Source organism: Coregonus lavaretus, assembly GCF_964263955.1.
Source record: "Coregonus lavaretus genome assembly, chromosome: 34".
In the NCBI taxonomy this organism is placed as follows: Eukaryota; Metazoa; Chordata; class Actinopteri; order Salmoniformes; family Salmonidae; genus Coregonus; species Coregonus lavaretus.
The window spans coordinates 10369718-10390055 of record NC_140021.1 but is presented as its reverse complement, the minus strand read 5'-3'; the positions used below and the strand labels follow the sequence as shown (position 1 = coordinate 10390055).

At 43.8% G+C, this 20338-nt stretch overlaps 2 protein-coding genes across 3 annotated transcripts in view; one reads left to right on the top strand and one right to left on the bottom strand.

Annotated features, from left to right (window-relative positions):
* The first annotated feature begins 309 nt into the window (after positions 1–309).
* On the top strand, positions 310–12862 carry LOC311109133 (mitochondrial fission regulator 1-like). Its single transcript, XM_084151952.1, has 9 exons — positions 310–384; positions 5178–5282; positions 6784–6885; positions 9355–9485; positions 9660–9898; positions 10136–10397; positions 10533–10731; positions 10913–10975; positions 11074–12862. Exons 2-9 carry the CDS (start codon positions 5247–5249, stop codon positions 11119–11121), a joined length of 1080 nt encoding a protein of 359 aa, XP_084008078.1. The 5' UTR covers positions 310–384; positions 5178–5246; the 3' UTR covers positions 11122–12862.
* Positions 12863–13367: 505 nt separating this feature from the next.
* Positions 13368–20338, bottom strand: part of LOC311109131 (high affinity 3',5'-cyclic-AMP phosphodiesterase 7A-like) — a 33287-nt gene continuing 26316 nt past the window's right edge. For both annotated transcript variants that reach the window (XM_084151948.1, XM_084151949.1), the window contains exons 4-12: positions 17808–17995; positions 17628–17691; positions 17044–17240; positions 16803–16934; positions 16478–16569; positions 16192–16336; positions 15966–16062; positions 15332–15412; positions 13368–15208 (exon numbers count right to left, since the gene is read on the bottom strand). In XM_084151948.1, the coding sequence (XP_084008074.1) occupies positions 14895–15208; positions 15332–15412; positions 15966–16062; positions 16192–16336; positions 16478–16569; positions 16803–16934; positions 17044–17240; positions 17628–17691; positions 17808–17995 (1310 nt within the window). In that variant the 3' untranslated portion in view covers positions 13368–14894. The remainder of the gene's footprint in view (positions 15209–15331; positions 15413–15965; positions 16063–16191; positions 16337–16477; positions 16570–16802; positions 16935–17043; positions 17241–17627; positions 17692–17807; positions 17996–20338) is intronic.

The following is a 20338-nucleotide window of genomic DNA, read 5'->3' as shown; positions in this document are numbered from 1 at the left end:
TGTATTTACCAAATTATTCACCCCAAAAAAGACAGTGACAGTAAACTAGAGACAAGGAATTGATTTTACTTGACATTTTGGAACTGTCCGCTCCTGCTGCTGTCGGCAAACCAAGACCCTGGGTCCGCCTCCTTTCTGACAAGAACTCCAGTTGGTCAGTTGGCCTGTTTTTTATTATAATTAACCAATAATATTATCATAAAGTTATTGTACAAGCGCAGTATAAACAATTTCTCAATGCCCATTGGTTTATAAAAATTACCCACCAACCCATACGTCAAGAAAAAAAATGTTTTCCCGCCCACTCACTCCACAAGGAACAAGGTGACTCAAGACTAGAGTGGAAATTTGGAAAACACTTTTTCCCTCGACAGGAAGTCTCTCGTAAGTATTTTTTGATTTTATTGTTTTAAATCAAATTCGATCTACTAACTTTGCTATTACTTACCCTTCGCTACTGACAATAACTCAGTGATACTTTGTTTGACTCGTTATTAACCAACTGTCTACGTTCAAAACGCCTTGGTTAAGAAGTTTCGCTAACTATCCAGTAGTTAGCTACAGTAGCTAGTTAGTTTAGCTAACGTAATGTCAGCTAGCTAACATTTAACGTTAGCCAACCAACTAACATAACTAAGCTTGCTTACAGAATAATATAGTAGAGGGATATGTCAGGAGAATCAAAGGTTCAAAACCTAGCTAAATTGTTTGTCACGCGATTGGTATTTCCAGAAAATCATGGCTTTCGTCCCTAACCGGCCATGCTTAGCCAGTTAGCTTCACACAGCAACATGCTAGTTTGCAAGCCAGAGAGGCCGGCGAGTTGTCTTAACGTTACACTAGACCGATCATGACTCTCAGTAACATTACATTACACCAGTGGCGATTTTAGCATGTAAATCTTGATTGGGGGAGGGGGGTTGCTTGCCAACAAAGCCACAACACTAAACAATACATTAATTGCACTATAACGGTGACAAACGGTGCCCACAAACTGTTAGGGCCTACATAAAGCTGTCCCAACACCTTACCACTGCTACACCTGGCTATCAGCGGAGCCTTGTCTGGCAGCGAAACAGTTAATTCAACCTCATTTATGCCTTTAAAAAAAACAGCTGATATGGCTGACTTGCTTAAACAAATGTGGTTTCTACTGACAATTGAGATCAAATCACATTTTGTTTGTCACATACACGTGTTTAGCAGATGTTATTGCGGGTGTAGCGAAATGCTTATGCTTCTAGCTCCGACAGTGCAGTAATATCTAACAAGTAATATCTAACAATTTCACAACATATACCCAATACACACAAATCTAAGTAAGGAATGGAATTTAAGTATATATACATATATGGACAAGCAATGATAGAGCGGCATGGACTAAGATGCAGTAGAATATTATAGAATGCAGTATATACATATGAGATGAGTAGTGCAAGATATGTAAACATTATTAAAGTGACTAGTGTTCCATTTCTTAAAGTGGCCAGTGATTACAATAGGCAGCAGCAGCCTCTGTGCTAGTGATGGCTATTTAACAGTCTGATGGCCTTGAGATAGAAGCTGTTTTTCATTCTCTCGGTCCCAGCTTTGATGCTCCTGTACTGACCTCGCCTTCTGGATGATAGCGGGGTGAACAGGCAGTGGCTCGGGTGGTTGATGTCGTTGATGATCTTTTTGGCCTTTCTGTGACATCGGGTGCTGTAGGTGTCCTGGAGGGCGGGTAGTTTGCCCCCGGTGATGTGTTTGGCAGACCGCTCCACCCTCTGGAGAGCCCTGTGGTTGCGGGCGGTGCAGTTGCCGTACCAGGCGGTGATACAGCCCGACAGGATGCTCTCAATTGTGCATCTGTAAAGGTTTGTGAGGGCTTTAGGTGCCATGCCAAATTTCTTTAGCCTCCTGAGGTTGAAGAGGCTCTGTTGCGCCTTCTTCATCACACTGTCTGCGTGGGTGGACCATTTCAGTTTGTCAGTGATGTGTACGCCAATGAACTTGAAGCTTTCCACCTTCTCCACTGTGGTCCTGTCGATGTGGATAGGGGGGGGGGGGTGCAACCTCTGCTGTTTCCTGAAGTCCACGATCATCTCCTTTGTTTTGTTGACGTTAAGTGAGAGGTTATTTTTCTGGCACCACACTCCCAGAGCCCTCACCTCCTCCCTGTAGGCTGACTCGTCATTGTTAGTAATCAAGCCTACTACTGTTGTGTCATCTGCAAACTTGATGATTGAGTTGGAGGCGTGCTTGGCCACGCAGTCATGGGTGAACAGGGAGTACAGGAGGGGGCTGAGCACCCACCCTTGTGGGGCCCCAATGTTGAGGATCAGCGAAGTGGAGATGTTGTTTCCTACCTTCACCACCTGGGGGTGGCCCGTCAGGAAGTCCAGGACCCAGTTGCACAGGGCGGGGTTCAGACCCAGGGCCTCGAGCTTAATGATGAGCTTGGAGGGTACTATGGTGTTGACTGCTGAGCTGTAGTCAATGAACAGCTTTCTTACATAGGTATTCCTCTTGTCCAGATGGGATAGGGCAGTGTGCAGTGTGATGGCGATTGCATCGTCTGTGGATCTATTGGGGCGGTAAGCAAATTGTAGTGGGTCTAGGGCAGGGTTCTTCAATTCCGGTCCTGGAGGGCCGAAACACTTCTGTTTTTTATTTCTACCTGGTAGTTAATTGCACTCACCTGGTGTCCCAGGTCTGAATTAGCCCCTGATTAGAAGGAGAGGATGAAAAACAGAGGTGTTTCGGCCCTCCAGGACCGGAATTGAAGAACCCTGGTCTAGGGTGACAGGTATGGTAGAGGTGATATGATCCTTGACTAGTCTCTCAAAGCACTTCATGATGACAGAGGTGAGTGCTACGGGGCGGTAGTCATTTAGTTCAGTTACCTTTGCTTTCTTGGGTACAGGAACAATGGTGGGCATCTTGAAGCATGTGGGGACAGAAGACTGGGATAGGGAGAGACTGAATATGTCCGTAAACACACCAGCCAGCTGGTCTGCGCATGCTCTGAGGACACGGCTAGGGATGCCATCTGGGCCGGCAGCCTTGCAGGGGATAACATGCTTAAATGTCTTACTCACGTCGGCCATGGAGAAGGACAGGCCACAGTCCTTGGTAGTGGGCCTCGTCGGTGGCACTGTGTTATCCTCAAAGCAGGCGAAGAAGGTGTTTAGCTTGTCTGGAAGCGAGACGTCGGCGACGTGGCTGGTTTTCCTTTTGTAGTCTGTGATTGTTTGTAGACCCTGCCACATGCGTCTCGTGTCTGAGCCGTTGAATTGTGACTCCACTTTGTCTCTATACTGATGTTTTGCCATTTTAATTGCCTTGCGGAGTGAGTAGCAGCACTGTTTGTATTCTGCCATATTCCCAGTCACCTTGCCATGGTTAAATGCGGTGGTTCGCGCTTTCAGTTTTGCGCGAATGCTGCCATCTATCCACGGTTTCTGGTTAGGGTAGGTTTTAATAGTCAGTGGGCACAACATCACCTATACACTTCCTGATAAACTCAGTCACCGTTTCATTGTATTCGTCTAAATTATTTTCGCAAGCTACCCGGAACATATCTCAGTCCGCGTGATCAAAACAATCTTGAAGCGTGGATTCCGATTGGTCAGACCAGCGTTGAATAGTCCTTAGCACGGGTACTTCCTGTTTGAGTTTCTACTTATAGGAAGGGAGGAGCAAAATGGAGTCGTGGTCAGATTTGCCGAAAGGAGGGCGGGGGAGGGCCTTATAACCATCCTGGAAGTTCGAATAGCAATGGTAGAGGATTTTAGCAGCCCGTGTACAACAATCGATATGTTGATAGAACTTCGGCAGCCTAGTCCTCAAATTTGCTTTGTTAAAATCCCCGGCTACAATAAATGCAGACTCAGGATATGTGGTTTCCAGTTTGCATAAAGTCCAGTGAAGTTCTTTGAGGGCTGTCGTGGTATCGGCTTGAGGGGGGGATATACACGGCCGTGACTATAACTGAAGAAAATTCTCTTGGGAGATAATACGGTCGGCATTTGATTGTGAGGTATTCTAGGTCGGGTGAAAAAAAGGACTTGAGCTCCTGTATGTATTTACAATTACACCATGAGTTGTTAATCATGAAACACACACCTCCGCCCTTCTGCTTCCCGGAGAGATATTTATTTCTGTCTGCGCGATGAACTGAGGACCCATCTGTCTGGACCGATTTCGACAGAATATCCCCAGAGAGCCATGTTTCCATGAAACAAAGTATGTTACAGTCCTTCATGTCGCTCTGGAAAGAAATCCTTGCCCTGAGCTTGTCGACCTTGTTATCCAAAGACTTAACATTAGCGAGTAGTATACTTGGAAGTGGTGGGTGGTGTGCGCGCCTCCTAAGTCAAACCAGCAGGCCGCTCCGAGTGCCTCTCCTCCGCCGGCGATGTTTTGGGTCAGCCGCTGGAATCAGTTCAATTGCCCCGGGGAGAGCAAACAAAGGATCTGCTTCGGGAAAGTCGTATTCCTGGTCGTAATGCTGGTGAGTTACTGCCGCTCTGATATCCATTAGTTTTTCCCGGCTGTATGTAATGATACAAAACACTTTCTGAGCTAATAATGTAAAAAATAATACATAAAATAACAAGCTAGCGTGGTTACACGTGGTCTGCGGTTGTGAGGCCGATTGGACCTACTGCCAAATTCTCTAAAACGACGAGTCAGCTTATGGTAGAGAAATTAACATTTAAGTCTCTGGCAACAGCTCTGGTGGACATTCCTGCAGTCAGCATGCCAATTGCATTCTCCCTCAACTTGAGACATCTGTGGCATTGTGTTGTGTGACAAAACTGCACGTTTTAGTGGCCTTTTATTGTCCCCAGCACAAGGTGCACCTGTGTAATGATCATGCTGTTTAATCAGCTTCTTGAGATGCTACAACTGTCAGGTGGATGGATTATCTTGGCAAAGGACATTTAAGCGAAATAAGCATTTTTTGCATATGGAAAATGTCTGGGATCTTTTATTTCAGCTCATGAAACATGGGACCAACGCTTTACATGTTGAGTTTTATATATGTTTTCAGTGTTGTATGAATACAAAAATAAGTCTGATGGCTAGGATAAAAACAAACACATTTAGAATATCAGGAGCAAGGCCAAAATATATCACAACACTAACTACAGGTATTTCCTCCCCTGTTTGTCTTCCTGTTGTTTCCCCAGACTACCTCACAGAGAAGATGCTTTCTTGCGGACTACTGTACAACTGCCTCTGTGAAACACATCGATAGAATGAGTAAAGAAAGTACAAGGATAGAAATGGACCTGGTATGTGCTTTGATTTTTTCCCATACCACAGTCATGGTCTGACCAAATATTATTAGCCCAAAGGCTGGCAGATGGCGATATTGAGTCGTTTTAATTTTACCATCCAAATGCATTGTATGCACCAGCAATACATTCATATCCCTTGTGAACCGGTTCGTACTTAAATCATTCTCCATTCAGGCTGCATAGGCTTATATTTCCTCCTTAACTTTATTTAATGGCGAGAAGGCTGAGAAAAACGGGGAAAATATGTGTACCGCCACCATGCTAGAGTGGCTAAATGCTAATCCTGGATGTTGTGTATCAGGTTGCAGCAGTCAGTTTTTTCACCCCTAACCTAAGGCAGTGCTGTATCGCATTAGTGAAAACCAAGACTGTTCTCAGGGTGGGGCTGCCGGTTTTGGCTAGCAGAAGTGACTTTTCGTAGCAGGTTAGAAGAACTTGCGCAACAGGTTAGGATAATTAATGTGGCAGGTTACAATAATTATGTTAAGGTTAGGTAAAGGTTTAGCTTGCTAAAATTTTCCCAGACGCGATTCAAACATATTTAGCTACAACCAGGGCTGCCCTGAGAACAGTCTTGGTGTCCACTAATGCGATGCAGCTAATAGTTTCAACCTGATTGGCTGAACGCAATACATTTTACATTTACATTTTAGTCATTTAGCAGACGCTCTTATCCAGAGCGACTTAGTTAGTGAGTGCATACATTTTTCATACTGGCCCCCCGTGGGAATCGAACCCACAACCCTGCCGTTGCAAGCTCCATGCTCTACCAACTGAGCTACAGGAGGGCTAGCAACATCCGGGATTAGCATTTAGCCAATTTAGCATGGTGGTGGGAAATGGTGTTTCATAAGGAAGGTATGCGTATTTTCCCTTTATTTTTATATTTGTATAAAAAAAAAATATGCCTTCTCGCCATTAAATAAAGTTAAGGAGGAAATATAAGCCTATGCAGCCTGAATGGAGAAGGATTTAAGTAGGAACCGGTCCGAATGTATTGCTAATTTGGACGGTAAGATGAAACAACTCAATATCGCCATCTGCCGGCCTTTGGGCTAACCAGATGTCATCTCAACTGTCACTCATCAGACGGTGTAGCAACTACAATATACCCAGAAGTAGAGGAGGACTGAAGACATTGTTGAAGCGTCTTGAGATCACAATAGTATCCAATCCATGTTGTTAAATCTTGTCCTCATGGCACTTCCACTATACTGCACTTCTACTATACTGTCTTTATTATAATAATAATAATATGCCATTTAGCAGACGCTTTAATCCAAAGCGATTTACAGTCATGCGTGCATACATTTTTTGTGTATGGGTGGTCCCGGGGATCGAACCCACTACCTTGGCGTTACAAGCGCCGTGCTCTACCAGCTGAGCTACAGAGGACCACCCATACACAAAGGCATGATTTAATTGTGATGTACCCATTATCTTGATATTCTTGATTCTAGTACTTAACCATAGGCCTATGTGTTTATTTTGACAGGCCTTTGGCTTTTCAGGCAAGGCGTATGGCTCCTCAAGGAGTATTGTGAGAAGAATAGCCACCAATCTTCCCCTTAAACCATGCCCCAGGGTCCATTTTCAGGTAAGACTATTTCTGCAGGAGGCAGGCATATAATATGTTAGCTAACATGAACTAAAAGTAATATAATATTCTTTGTAGACTGTCTGCAGCCATACTTTGACAGAGTATGATCTGTGTTTGACATTGTTTCCATGTGACATTGTTTCCGTGTCGTCACTATTTCTGTGTCACTGCTCTTTACCTTGTACTCAAGTATCGCGTTATCTTGGTATTCTCTGACCTGATGTATTGTGATACACCTGCATCTTCATTTGTTTTGATGCTTCAACTATAAACAGAATGGAAAACATCATGAGACCAATAACATGGACCTAGGTTCTGATTTCATGTTTAGGGAAGTTAGGCTATGTTGCTCCTCTTTGGTGATAAAATATCATAGTGCCTTTTTAATGTTTAGATTTGAAAATAAGTCTGATCCATTTGTGTCTTTTTTTGCATTAGAAAGTTACAGCTACACAGAACACAACAGTTCTGTGGTTTTCAATTCTTATTTAGGTAGAGTCATGCTATCATTGCCCTGCTCAATCTTTACATTCCCTTTTCCTGTCTTGCAATACTGTTTTTTCACTTCTTTTCCTCTCTCTCTCCCTTTAGCTGTCCTTCCTTTCTGTGAGGAATGCAGTATGTCTGCTTTAGGTCAGTTCATCAGGCAACCTACAACAGTAACTTTGTGCTGTTGACTAATGTCTGGTACATACACACACACACACACACACAAACACACATACAGTATACACACACTACATTACCAAAAGTATGTGGCCACCTGCTCGTCGAACATCTCATTCCAATATCATGGGCATTAATATGGAGTTGGTCCCTCCCTTTGCTGCTATAACAGCCTCCACTCTTCTGGGAAGGCTTTCCACTAGATGTTGGAACATTGCTGCGGGGACTTGCTTCCATTCAGCCACAACATCATTATTGAGGTCGGGCATTGATATTGGGCGATTAGGCCTGGCTCGCAGTCGGTGTTCCAATTCATCCCGATGGGGTTGAGGTCAGGCCAGTCAAGTTCTTCCACACCGATCTCGAAAAACCATTTCTGTATGGACCTTGCTTTGTGCACGGGGGCATTGTCATGCTGAAACGGCAAAGGGGCTTACCCAAACTGTTGTCACGAAGTTGGAAGCACAGAATTGTCTAGAATGTCATTGTATGCTGTAGGATTAAGATTTCCCTTCACTGGAACTAAGGGGCCTAGCCCAAACCGTGAAAAACAACCCCAGACCATTATTCCTCCTCCACCAAACTTTACAGTTGGCACAACGCATTCAGGCAGGTAGCGTTCTCCTGGCATCCGCCAAACCCAGATTCGTCCATCGGACTGCCAGATGGTGAAGCATGATAAATCACTCCAGAGAACGCGTTTCCACTTCTCCAGAGTCCAATGGCGGCGAGCTTTACACCACTCCAGCCGACGCTTGGCAATGCCCATGGTGATCTTAGGCTGGTGTGCGGCTGCTCGGCCATGGAAACCCATTTCATGAATCTCTAGACTAACAGTTATTGTGCTGACGTTGCTTCCAGAGGCAGTTTGGAACTCGGTAGTGAGTGTTGCAACCGGGGACAGACGATTTTTACGCGCTTCAGCACTTGGTCCTCTTATTAGGACTGTGTCCCCTGAAATGTATCAACTGTCTTTATTTTTTATTTCTTACCTTTTCTATGACTTTAAGCTCCTGTTGAGTTGAGGGACAGAATAAGAATAGATCTCGACAGGCTGTTGACAGACGGCATAATTAAGAATAGATCTCGACAGGCTGTTGACAGACGGCATAATTAAGAGTAGATCTCGACAGGCTGTTGACAGACGGCATAATTAAGAGTAGATCTCGACAGGCTGTTGACAGACGGCATAATTAAGAATAGATCTCGACAGGCTGTTGACAGACGGCATAATTAAGAATAGACCTCGACAGGCTGTTGACAGACGGCATAATTAAGAATAGATCTCGACAGGCTGTTGACAGACGGCATAATTAAGAATGGATCTCGACAGGCTGTTGACAGACGGCATAATTAAGAATAGATCTCGACAGGCTGTTGACAGACGGCATAATTAAGAATAGATCTCGACAGGCTGTTGACAGACGGCATAATTAAGAATAGATCTCGACAGGCTGTTGACAGACGGCATAATTAAGAATAGATCTCGACAGGCTGTTGACAGACGGCATAATTAAGAATAGATCTCGACAGGCTGTTGACAGACGGCATCAGAATGGCTTTCTTCAGTTGCTGTCTTGTGCACTATTTCTAAAAGTCAACCGTAGCCAATCAAATGTCTGTCAGGGTAGGTTTCCAAGTAGTGTGAATGCAGTTTGATTCATAAAAAGAGAATACCTCACGTGGTTAAACAGGACTGTGTAGTTGAGTTGTTGACAGTGTATTGAGTAATTGTGGCAGGCTCCTCTGGTGAGGAGAATGTTTTGGTGTATTTATTAACATGGCTGCCTTGTGTCTCAGCTCAATTCTTACACTGAGGAAAGTAGTGTCCTGAACAGCGCCGGGATTCCGACTGGACTGGTGGCCTCTCTGGTCGATGTCGGCTGGATCGACGAGGAGGAAAATGACTGGTTTGGATTTGGGAGAGTGAGGTAAGAAGGGGAGATGCTGCCCTTAAATGCTGTGATGCTGCCCCTGTTTATTGACCCACACACTGTGCTCATTAGGGAGTCCCTTTGCGCTTGTTAACTTTCCACATTTGTATTACTCCATGAATCTCTTTCCTGCTTCTAATATGGTGCTTGTATACCATTGGTCCCGTTCAGGTCAGAGGCACCATCAGGGCTCATGTTCCGTTCTCACCCACCTCAGCCCAAACAACAACCTTTGCCCAGACGGAGGTCATTACCCAGCCTGCACAAGGCCAAGCCGGAGCCCCAGGGTCAGACCCGCAGCAACGATGAGGCCATCCAGAAGATCAGTGCTCTGGAGACGGAGCTGGCTAAACTCAGAGCCCAGATCGCACAGATAGTACTGACCCAGGAGCAGAACACACTGACACCAGGTACGGGAGCGAGACCTCAGAACACACACACACACAAAATTAACACACACACACACACACACACACACACACAAAGGTAAGGAAGAATCCTCAGAACACAAACACAAAGCGCTACCTCATAGCCCCTTAATTTGTTGGGTAAGATAGTTCCATGTTTTCCACTGTAATTACCTATATCTGCCTGAAGATGGGAGCTTTTCATGGAATAATTGTCAGACTAATCTGTACATTTCTCAGCCCCAGGTGGTCCTCCTGCCCCAGGCGGCCCTCCTCCTCCACCCTGTGTCCCTCCGCCTCCCCCGCCGCCTCCTCCCCCTCCTCCACCCCCACTCATTGGTCTCCAGCGGAGCTTCTCAGTCATTGACCTCATCCAGGAGCGCCGTGGGAAGAAGACTCCGGGCCAGGCACTGCTGGACCAGGGGCCCAAGCAGGTAGAGGTCCTCAATATGCTGGACGTGCTCAAAGACATCGGCAAAGTCAAGCTGCGCCCCGCCAAGAGGTGGGCACCATGTTCATGGTCTGACTTCTACATTACAGAAGATGGACACAACTGTCTTGTTTTTCTAACTGAAACCTGTACTGATTTCCAGCTAAAACATTGATTTACCCTTACTCCCTGTGTGTTACTGTCCAGCCGGCCAGAGGAGAGCCAAGCCAAACCCAGTGAGCCCACAGATGCTGCGTCTCTCATCGCTAATGCCCTGAAGCGCAAGTTCGCCCATCGCTATCGCCACAACAGCAATGAGGACAATGAGTTTGACTTCCCAGCCTCTGAACTGAAACCTTTCTGTTCTGAATTCCCCAAGACTGACAAGAAAGTAGAGATTCCCCTGGTAAGAGCAACACTGATACTACATTACTCTCTTATGTTAGGAATCCCCATTTTGGGTCTTATCATTTTCAAACTACACTGTATGATTGTGCAACAACAAAGATGGGTAAAACCTTAGATCTGTGAAGTTCTGGCTATTGTGTGTCTGGGTTGTCCGTTGCTTACCTTTCTCTGTCCTCTAGGTAAGGCAGCCCCGGTTGAAAACCCCAGCCCCTGTAGTGAAACCACGCCCAGAGACCCCCCTGGTAAGAGAAGTGCAAGCATGACTAAAATAGGTATCTGATCTAATATTTGATGAGTTTGAAAAGTCATTTGCTGCTCTCTCTCTTTTCCCATCCTGTAGTTTGGACAGCACATGTTGAAATCTACTGGCAAGCGAAATCTCCTCTGAGCACCCACAGAGATGGGCTGGAATTCTGGACTTGGTCAGAGTTCTGGACCTTCAGACAGCCATGGACATTTAAGTGCCTTATCAACCGGTGTGTCAGCTGTCTCTGGATGGACACCGGGTTTCTGACTAGATATGCAGTCAATCTGCTCTCCATTCCTGCTCACCAACAGTGTTGCATTGCCTCATAGTCTTCTTCAGTTCTTGCACTTTGATAACATACAGGATCCGTTTCCGTGTACCACAGATTTTAACTTTTTGTTTGAATTAAATGTCTATTTTTGTCTCTTAGTTGACTGCATTTTCAAAGTCTTTGATCTTAAAGGTCCAAGTTTGTTCATCAGACTTTCTGTACATCTTGATATTTTATTTGAATCAAAACTAAATTACAATATGAGGCACACCAGTGTTTTATGTTCTGGATAAACACTCTAACACTACAGAATCCTAACTTTCTCTCAACTGACAACTGTTAATAACTACATGTATTTATGGGAATGAACCTTCTCTAAATGCACATAGATGTAAATGGTTATCCTTTTTGCATGCCCTTTTCAAGGCAGTTGTATTTATCTTTGTCTCACTGGGTATTTGCTGTCTACTGCTTGCTATGGGTAGAGAGAAATGTATGCAGAGGAGTGGGAGCACTTTGTCATTTGGTCCCTCTTGTAGAGTATTAGGCTGTTTTTGTAAATTGCATTCTAGTCAATCTAATTTATGATTTTTAGAACACTTATTTATGTTTAGTTTGAACTGAATTTAGAGTTAATACTTGATACAAATAATTATGTTGTAGCTGTTATCAATGCTATCAAAGCAAGTATGGTTGAGATGTAATTGTATTTGTTTAGTTTTAGACTGGCTCTCTTTTTGCTTTAATAAGTTGAACGGGAACCAGTTCTGGAAACCCTGTTACCATACAGTACCTCAGTATGAAGACTGGACCAAACTAATCTATGGTGACAGTGTTGTCTTAATGCATTCTGGGGGGGAGAGGAAGAGAAATATGCTAGTGTTTGACTAAAGCTGTAACACTAGGATAATCTACCAATACTGGGCAGGATGTTGACATTTTTTTTGTTCCAATGTGTGTATTCGAGAACCATGGCATTATTATTCAGTTGTATTTTGTTATATGATTCGAAGCCAAATATAAGACAAATGGCATTCTGGGAGGTAGTGTTACTCAACAACAAGCTGAGTGTATTGCTCTTTTTATATCCTTATGATGCCTTGAAACAATTTTCCTTAGTATCATATCAAATATTTCATACCATGAAGAGTTCCTCTTGGATATATTCTGATAGTTAAGAATGTCATACTTTATATTTTTTGTGGAATTAAAGGTGTCTGCACACCTTGACACAGATATAGCATTATTGAAATGGCATGACAGATATGACTGTTTGGGCGGGAAACAGTATTTAGGATACATCTAACACTAACATGTATGATTGTGGTTTATTTATCTTTAGAAGATGAGGAATGGCCAGTGTGTTTATCATTGACATACTCTATGTACCGATATCTATTTCCTGCTCAGTGTGTCTAAGCGTTGAACTTTGGCATGGTGGGAGAATTATAAGGGAACATGGACAACTCAACTGTCAGTGATACTTGATGTAAAACCTAACTGTAAAACACTAGGGATCTGTGTTGTGAAATGTCTTCCATACTTGAAAGAAAAAGTTATGTAAACAGACTGGAATCATCAAATTCATGAATAAAACCGAAATGAAACTTGGTTTGGTGTGAGCTTGAAATATGAGACTTGTGTGCATGGAATGTTTGTCCAATTCTTAATTTCACCAAGATATGTCTCGGGTAAATAGAAAGTGGAATCTTTACACAGCCTGAGCACAGTAAATCCAACCATAGATATTGAGGTTGAACAGTGAATGACTACAGCTCATTCTGTTCATGTCCTCAGGAGGGTAATATGCCATTTAGCAGATGCTTTTATCCAAAGCGACTTAGTCATCTGTGCATACATTTTATGTATGGGAATCGAACCCACTACCCTGGCGTTACAAGCGCCATGCTCTACCAACTGAGCTACAAAGGACCAACGAACGGTACACAACGTTCCTATATAAATGTATGACGTACAACAGGCCTGTGATGTAAGATATATTCCTTACATTTCTAGCTACAATGTTGAGGGTTTCACCTCAATACATCCCTGTATATGACTCCTACCACGGTCAAAGTTCACTTGGATCATTGTCAATAACTAACAGTCGTTTATGTCAACTGGTTTTATTAAATCAAAATGTAACTGCAACAAGCATGTATCAAAAGACCAATACGGCAAATCCTTTACAAAATGGCTTGACAAGTCTTCTTCCCAAAATGGCTTTCGTGACGAATTGTAAACAGTTTATCAACAGTCTTACAGCGTAAATACTAATCAGCTAAGTTAGGAAAAAGCACCTGCTATCGTTCAAATCTTTGTGCAGTCTACAGAATCAATAAAAAATAAATAAATGTAAATGGAATGTACAAAATTAAAAACACGGTTTGGTTTTCCGTATGTAAAAAGGGTTGAGTTCAGTTTTTCCTCACAACAAAAGGCAAAAGAAAATCAGACAGTGCATTAAGAGGATGAGCACACGATGTACTTAATGAGATTACTAGAAGAACTAGTAGCAGGAGCTGGTTTGGTCACTTAGCGCAGTGTGCATAGTTATAAGGCATCGGTACAGCAGTCCTCCTAGGTTGCATGTGGCTATGATGAGGATGATGAGATGGAGTCCATTTAGTAGAAGTAAACAGATGTTTAACAGGTAGCTAAACCACATCAGTAAACTTCCCTCCTACAGTCCACCCTCTCCCTCGAGATAGAGATTGGCAAAACCCTGAGAGAGTTGTGCTGTGATGGAAGTTTTCAGGTGGGGGGAGTGTGCTATGACTCAGTGACTGGTCCAGGGTGAGAGGACACCCATGCTCTACAGTCAGTTGCATTCTAGAATACCATTCTGTCTGTTCCAAGTTCTCTCAGAACAGAAGTTGTGTCCAACATTTCAGTCTTTTGGCAGTGTAAGGAGGAGATTAATACAATGGAGCACAGGTGGTGTTTCTTTATGGCATCTGGTGGGTGTGTGTGTCAGACGGAGGCTTTGCTCTCAACTTCAGCAGTGGGTCGACAGTTCAAACGCTAGAGGCTCTTCGCATCTGTGCTTAGAAGGCATATCGCAGAACCATAATGATTCATTTCGAAGGGACAACAAGGACAAACAAACAGAGACATCTGTAAACAGTCAGAGGCAGCAAAAGGACTGGGCTTGTCATGTTATCTTTTTGTTGGTTTTACATCAGGAGGAAGATTCCTTTCAAATGCATCAACACACATCACGGCATCTCTGTGCAGTCTTTAGAGAGCATCTCTTCTCAATACTCAGTGTGTTTCAAATCACCTTCAAAGCATCCTACAGAACTTTGTTTGAAAATGGCACTTCGCCATCAAAATGGTGGTGTGTTACATTAGTAAGGCCAAAACTACAGAGGACAAATAAATAAATAAAACAAGGCAATAAAAAAGACTAAATACAGCAGCAGTATCTATGTCAAGGAAAGGAATTAAAAATGAAATAAATTAAATAAAATCTGTGGTTTGTCAAATATGGCAGGCAAAAGCAACAAAAACGGGGGAGTAGGGAGGGGGGGGTGTTAAAGGCCATACCCTGTCCCTCCCACCCTCTCCCCAGTGTGTGGTGAGGCCGTGAGGCTAGCGGTTAAGGGTCAGGGGTCAGGGTTCTAAGGGCAAACATGGAGTGTCAGGACTCTTTGCTTCCCTGAGGTATTTCTTTGTAGTTGGTTTCTCCCGTGGGTGTTGTCGTGGTGACAGCTGTGGGTTCCGCGGCGGAGGCAGACTCTGGTTCTGACTGGGTGACGGCGGGCGTTGGCATGGTGATGGAGGCAGGGCTGCTAGGTTCCTGCTCCTCAGGGCTAGAGGACCCCTCCTGCTGTACTAACCCACCCCAGCTGGCCTTGTTCAGCCCCAGGTGGCCCAGCATGGTCTGGGACAGACGTGTGTCAGAGAACCGTCCCCACTCAGCAAATAGAGGCTCCACCACGTACGTCATGAAACCTGGGGGAAGGAAGACAGGAACATGGAAACACACAGGGTTATAGAGGCAGGCCTAAGAGAGCTTCTGGTTTATATCAATGTACTGTAGCTAGTACTAAACTAGAAATCGTCATAAAAACGTACCAATCTGAATGTTTCCCATAGAGTTACTCTGGCTATCACACAGTGGACTGACTTCAAGTTTGTGCTTCTTCTCAATGTCTCCTACAGAGGGATAGACAACACACACTGATCAGAAATCAGAGGGATCGACAACACACACTGATCAGAAATCAGAGGGATCGACAACACACACTGATCAGAAATCAGAGGGATCGACAACACACACTGATCAGAAATCAGAGGGATAGGTGAAGAGAAAATTAGAGATTAAGAAGAGGAGAGAGAGCGTGAGAACCATACAGAACGAGAGACTATGGGGAGAGGGAGAGTGAGAACCATACAGAACGAGAGACTATGAGGAGAGGGAGAGGGAGAACCATACAGAACGAGAGACTAAGAGGAGAGGGAGAGTGAGAACCATACAGAACGAGAGACTATGGGGAGAGGGAGAGTGAGAACCATACAGAACGAGAGACTATGAGGAGAGGGAGAGGGAGAACCATACAGAACGAGAGACTATGAGGAGAGGGAGAGGGAGAACCATACAGAACGAGAGACTAAGAGGAGAGGGAGAGGGAGAACCATACAGAACGAGAGACTATGAGGAGAGGGAGAGGGAGAACCATACAGAACGAGAGGATTAATGAGAGGCTACCTTGGTGGAAGAACTCTTCCGTCACTTTCTCGCTCCACTGTTTGCTCAGCTCCCAGGGTCTGCAGGGGTTGCAGATGTCTGCACACTTCAGAGCCATCTGCAAGGAGTTAGAGCCAAAATATCCAGTTAGACCCCCACAGTTTCCAGCTGATAAGATCCAAAATGGCCGGTTCTACACAGTTTCCCCAGGCCAAACTCTAAGCCTATGGCCTAGCTAGTAACTGACCTGGAGGATGAAGTGTCGGTGGCTGGCATTGCTCAGGCACAGGTCATCCTGGTCCAGGTGTGTCCTGAACTTTCCCAGGTACTCATTCTGTCTGCTGATGTCAGTAGCCAGGATCAGAGAACCCAGTTGGCGCTCCATCTTCAGCCTGAGGAGATGAACAGAGGAATTCATTAAATATGCTTCAAAAGTACACGACCATACTTGAGTGTACAACAACAACTCATTACCTTGATCTTTAAAAACAGAGTCTCATTAAATCACTTGGAAAATAAATTAACAGACTGACCCGTCCTCAGCAGGCAGGTGGGAGAACAGGCCGGTCTCTCTGAGCAGACCTACTGCAGACCTCCAGTGGTGGTTCTCCAGAACAGAGGAATTCTACAGACCACAGAGACATATACATTAGCATTTTTATAACGCTGTTATTCTGAGCTACTAAGTGCATTCAATCATAGACCTCAACGTTATCTTAAAATAAGAACAAATAACCCATGAACTAGGTCAAGTTATCAACACTTTTGTCCTGTCGAGCATGGCCATCTAGTGTCCTCAAGTCAGATCTAATATGAATGCTACAGGAGCTGTGGACTGCACCAGCTATGTGCTCTCACCCTGTAGAGCTTGGCCAGGTAGTGGTTGGTCTTGATGAGGAAGGGCTGGTTAACTCCCGGGTGGTCCAGGTCATGAGTGGCGGCTGCCAGCAGGCCCAGGAGGATGTCACAGGACGTCAGGGACTTGGCCAGCTACGGAGAGACAGGAAACATCGGATTACTTTTCTCTGCTCATATACATGATAGGTAACCTTGCCTCTGGCCTAAAGACTCGTAAGCTGTCAATCTCTCTGTCTGATACCTTGGGTTCTCGCAGGTAGCAGTACATGGCCTGCGTGACGTCAGCGGCGTGCACTGCATTGTGGTAGGGGTTGAGGCTATGGTAGTCCTCCTGCACCATGACCAGGAAGCGCCACAGCTTCACCATGTCCAGCTGAAACAGCTCCAACAGACCATACTGGTTCAGGAGGTGGAAAGTCAGCGTCACCAGGCTGTTTCCTGCATGGAGAGGGGAGACATGGGAGAAGTAGTTTAAAGAGCTGGTCAAGAATAGTGTTTGGGGGTGGGTAGTTATGTATTTTTGTGGTTGTGGTGGAGTTTAGCATTGCAATAGCATCAGCATTAAAATGAAAATCTATGGAAAATGACCATTCCACTTCTTTACAGCATTCATCAAAACAAACACCAGATGGCGCCATTGTCCACAAATGTCTAATGAGTTGAAAGGAGGCCTATGCAGTAATGTTACATTTACATTTACGTCATTTAGCAGACGCTCTTATCCAGAGCATGTTACACTGTTTTGCTCATTCTCTGATGATGATGACAATACAAATATGTAGGTAAGGCTTTTGGGAGAAAGATGGACATCTGTCAGAAACATACCATTCGTTAATCTATCGTAGAGGAAAATGTCAAAATTCCAGGTCGCGACCCTTTCCAGCATACACTGCAAGAGAAAACCCCCCCGCAAATGTAAGTCTGTATTTAGACATGTACATAAACATGAATTGTGTATGCATGCATACGAGTGTATGATTGGCTAAGACAGTGTGAGCATCGGACCTTGGCCTGTCCGGTGTAGTCCTCATCCAGGATGTGGAGGGGGTTGAGGTGGGGTGTTCCCAGGAGCAGACGGGAGGAGTGCAGGTACCTCTGGAAGCTGAGCAGTCTGCGGAGCCTCCTACCAGACACAGGCCCAGCCGAACTGAAGCCAGGACCAGGGATAAGACTAGAGGCGGAGTCTGAGCAGGCTGAAGACAGAGAGACAAAGACTTAAAACATGGGAGTTGTTTAGAAGTAAACGGTTTACAACATGGTAGATACAAATATAATGCATAGGTAGGACTGGTGGAGTTATGTCGCACATGCAGCTAACAAAAACATACGGAAATGTCAACTACCCAAAACAAAATAATTGCAGCATTACTGCAAAAATGGAAGAGGAAAGTGGAAGGGGGAAAAAGTAAGGAACTTGTCTGTCGGCCGTGCATTAAAGAACATAATTGGTTAAAGAAAATGGTGATAAATAAAAAAGTATACCAGTTTCATTTAAGGACCAAAGGATTGACAGCCGTCCCATATAGATTGCAAAATAGTTGGGAAGAGATTTCTGATGTACCGATTCCATGGCATAGTGTTTATGAACTGATACGCAAAACGACGCCGGATTCAAAACTTACAATTTTTCAATTTAAATTATTATACAAAATTCTTGCTACCAATAGAATGTTATTTCTATGGGGGATACAATCTTCCCAGCTCTGCAGATTTTGCTGTGAAGAGACAGAATCATTAGATCATTTGTAGCTTGTTTTTGGTCACAGGTCCAGGAATGGCTGAAGGATTGCAATATTTACCTGGAGCTAACCCTGCATATAGCACTACTGGGTGATCTGAAAAGTCACAGTCAATCGATCAATAATATAATAATACTTTTAGCAAAACATTTTATTTTCAATTTACAATCTGTAGAAACAATGAGAATAGAAGGGTTCAGAACTTTTGTGAAACATCACAGTTGAAAAATATATGGCAAATAGAAATCCAATATGGATGGTGTTAAGAGAAAGATGGGAGGTGTTGAATGGAGCTGAAGGATGGGACTAATAACAACAACTAATAACAACAAGATAACTAACGTAAAGCATATAGTGTCCATGAGAAGTATATAGGTTGAGAGCTTTTGTGAAAGAGCACAGTTAGAAAGACATGGCATATTATTTATAGAAGCAAACCGGATGGACATGATGAAAATGATTGGAGGTTGAGGGTAGAGGAAGTTCAGGAGTAAAAACAAACAAATAGAATTGTTGTAAAATTGACTGTGTCCATAAAATGTATATAGTATGTATAAGCTGGAAGTAGAGGCCTAAGCATTGTTGTTCACTAGTTTACTCCAATTAGGGAAGGGGTGGTGGGGTTGGAAAGTAATGAAGGGAAATATATTTTTTTAAAGGATATATATATATATATATATATATATATATATATATATATATATATATATATATATATATATATATATATATATATATATATATATATATATATATATATATATATATATATATATACATACATACATACATACATACATACATACATACATACATACACACACACACATACATACAGCTCTGGAAAAAATTAAGAGACCACTGCAAATATATCTTAAATCAGCATCTCTACATGTATGACAGCCATTCCATTCCAGTGTCTGTTGAATTCCAACACAGGCACACCTCATTCTACTGAATTAGGTACTGATTAGGTGATCACCTGAACCAAATCTTATTTAACGAGGAAAAGTATAAAAACCACTGCTGTGGTCATCACTATCCTCTTGCAATAGGACCAGCTGGATGGCAAAAACAGTGCTAATAGTACCTCAAAAGTAATATTAATAAAAAAAATAACTATTGACCATGCCAAAAGAGTTGAAAAGGAAAGTTTTGAGTGAGGAAAAGAAGGGTTAAATTCTGGCTTTACTGGCAGAGGGATACAGTGAGCGTCAGGTTGCTTCCATCCTTAAAATTTCAAAGACAACAGTTCATAAGAACAAGGTCAAGCAGCAGACATTGGGGACAACAAAGCTACAGACCGGCAGAGGGCGAAAACGACTCTCTACTGACCGGGATGACCGCCAACTTATTCGAATGTCACTCAACAACCGTAGGATGACATCAAGTGACCTACAAAAATAATGGCAAACGGCAGCTGGGGTGAAGTGCACGGCGAGGACGTTTCAAAACAGTCTCCTAGGGGCAGGGCTGAAGTCGTGCAAAGCTAGAAAAAAGCCCTTCATCAATGAGAAGCAAAGAAGAGCCAGGCTGAAGTTTGCAAAATACCATTAGGATTGGGCCGTAGAGGACTGGAGTAAGGTAATCTTATCTGATGAGTCCAATTTTCAGCTTTACCCAACACCTGGTCGCCTAATGGTTAGACGGAGACCTGGAGAGGCCTACAAGCCACAGTCTCGCACCCACTGTGAAATTTGGTGGAGGATCGGTGATGATCTGGGGGTGCTTCAGCAATGCTGGAATCGGGCAGATTTGTCTTTGTGAAGGACGCATGAATCAAGCCACCTACAAGGT

Bases quoted from the DNA above. Each gene is read 5' to 3' on its own strand.
- LOC311109133 (XM_084151952.1), top strand. From the start codon at position 5,247: ATGAGTAAAGAAAGTACAAGGATAGAAATGGACCTG. The intron at 6,886-9,354 runs GTAAGACTATTT...CTTGTGTCTCAG, and splicing joins GCCCCAGGGTCCATTTTCAG to CTCAATTCTTACACTGAGGA. The intron at 10,976-11,073 runs GTAAGAGAAGTG...CCCATCCTGTAG, and splicing joins CACGCCCAGAGACCCCCCTG to TTTGGACAGCACATGTTGAA.